General features: G+C 37.2%; 1 protein-coding gene across 1 annotated transcript in view; it reads right to left on the bottom strand.

Moving 5' to 3' along the window:
- TYR (tyrosinase) overlaps positions 1-2404 on the bottom strand; it is a gene marked incomplete at its 5' end in the record, with an annotated part of 120843 nt that overhangs the window by 99720 nt on the left and 18719 nt on the right. The window contains one exon of the mRNA XM_004390486.2: positions 908-1124. Within this exon, the coding sequence (XP_004390543.1) occupies positions 908-1124 (217 nt within the window). The remainder of the gene's footprint in view (positions 1-907; positions 1125-2404) is intronic.

Here is a 2404-nt window from a genome sequence, read left to right as displayed (position 1 = left end):
GGAGCCACCTATTCAGCCTAATTAGAAGACTGTCTTTTATAACAGACTTATTTTTCTTTGTTTTATTTGGGAACATGAAGTCTCTTTTACTCAACTCATAAATTGCACATCTTCATTCTTTATTTCAATATTGGAATCTAAGAGGAAAGCTGAGGTCACATAAATGACTTCAGAAGACAAAAATCCAACAATTCCTCCAGTCCAGCTCTAACTGTGAGAATTTGTTCAATGGGAAGTACATTACACACCTTTCATAATGCCCAAAAGTTAAAAAGAGCAGCAGTAACTGCAAGGTTTATTCAAAAGCAACAATTCAATTCCACATGCATTTATTGAGAGAGCAGAGTGTAATGGTTGTCTTTGTTCCTGCCTCTCTAACCCTGCTCTCCTCACAGCTTTAATCGCTGGAGTAATACCTACAGGCCAGGACAACTCCCATCCCCACCCTGTGCAGGTTCTGAGAGAAAATGTACCTCTCCAGTGAGCAAAACCTGTGCGTAGATAATAGTCTGTACTATCATTTCCCACTGAAAGGAACCATTGCTCTTTAGAGATATGGCTGATTCCAGGCCTGGGACTGTGTAGATATAAAATGAGTTATGCCAAAGAGAAAGACAGCAAAGAAAGAAAATGATAAGGACATGAAACAGAGGCATAAGAGCTAATAAAATGTATTGAAACCTTATTAATGTGTTGAATTATGGTGTGCTGCCCACACTCTGCTTGGGGTAATTGACTGTCTGTCTGTCCATTTGTCCATCCATCCGTCTGTTCGTCCCTCATATGTTCTTGCTCAAATCATAAAATTCTGACTTAGCAAACACCACTGGACTGAGATTTTGGATAAAAGATTGTAAACATGAATTCAGAAAAAAAAAGTAAAAATGATTGAAAGAAAATGTATTACCTTCCAGTGTATTTCTAAAGCTGAAATTGGCAGCTTTATTCATGGAGCCAGATTCATACTGTGTTAAACTCAGGCAGAAGTCCACATCAGCTGAGGAGGGGAGCCTCGGGGTCCTGGCTTTGTCATGGTTTCCAGGATTGCGCAGTAACGGTCCCTCAGGTGTTCCATTGCATAAAGCTTGATGGCTGTTGTACTCCTCCATTCGGCTGCAGATGATCTGCACAAAACACCTTTATGTTAGAGGAATTTTCACCACCTCTTACTCAAAGAGGAAGGTGGGGAGCTTGGAATTCCTGATAACTACCTTTTAATTCCTGATTACCATAATTAATCAGCAGGAGATTAATATTTTAAAGTAAATTGTTGAAGGAAGCAGCTTTCTGAGAGTTGCAGAATAAGCTATGCAAGTTAAAACCTAGAATAGCGCTCTAGTTTCGCATCTAACTCTTAGTAAATGACTTAAGTTCTCCGTAAACGTGTTGCTCTCTAGTAGATTCCAATTCATAGCGACCCTATAGGCCTCATCTAATCAAATGGGGACAATGATAGATACTTCTACAACTATTGCAAAAATCTAAAGAGAAAATTAATCCAACAAATACTTGTTGAACATTCACTATATGTTAGGCACCGTGCTGGGTGCTGAGTCTTCAGAGGGAAATAATAGAGTCATTTTCTTTGTATATTAAAAGCCCATAGCACATGGCATGACCAATACTAAGCACTCAATATGCAGTCGTTTTATTATCATTAACCCATATGATGTTAAGGATGACAAGATGTGTGAATAATTTTACTTTGTGCTTTCTTTGTCATAAAATATCCCATTAATAATGTCTATCTTTTTTTGAGTTATATTAGTTGATAATATTTTCAAAACAGAACAATTTAGCTAGTAATAACATGACTCTGCAGAATCATCATCTTAAAATGACAAGTCCTTGTGTTTGTATAATAAAAAATTTCTATTTAAATCACACAGTGTTGCTTTCTACATTTACAAATGAGGGAACTGAGGCTCAGAGCAAGTAATCTTTCCCAGGTTATACGACAAGTAAATGGCAGAGTTAAGACGCCAGCGCAAGTCTTTTGACTCCATATTTAGGGCACTTTGTATATTCATACAGACCAGCAGGACTCAAACTTCAAAGTTGTTTAAGCATTCTCTAGGTTAAAATCGAAAAGAAGATTCTAGTCCTATATCTAGCTTGTAGTTGACTCTAGATATGAGATGCCTTTGATTTAACATAAAATATGGTTAGAGCCTGGTTAAACCATCAAGGTTACAGGGAAATGACTTTAAGCATTGACCTTTTAAATGTAAACTAGATTCTTCAGGTAGAGAATAATTTGTGGGGGAAAGTTGTAGAACACATAATAGCAACTGATATTAAGTAAACACATATTAAATGGCAAACACTGGAATAAGTGATTTAGCTGCATGTCTGAACAGGGCCCTCTGCTTTCTTTATCTATAGAAGCCATTCTTACTCTGCC

This window comes from Trichechus manatus, unplaced genomic scaffold, assembly GCF_000243295.1.
Source record: "Trichechus manatus latirostris isolate Lorelei unplaced genomic scaffold, TriManLat1.0 scaffold00302, whole genome shotgun sequence".
NCBI lineage: Eukaryota > Metazoa > Chordata > Mammalia > Sirenia > Trichechidae > Trichechus > Trichechus manatus.
Note: the sequence above shows the minus strand (reverse complement) of the source record. Positions and strands in the feature narration are given on the sequence as shown.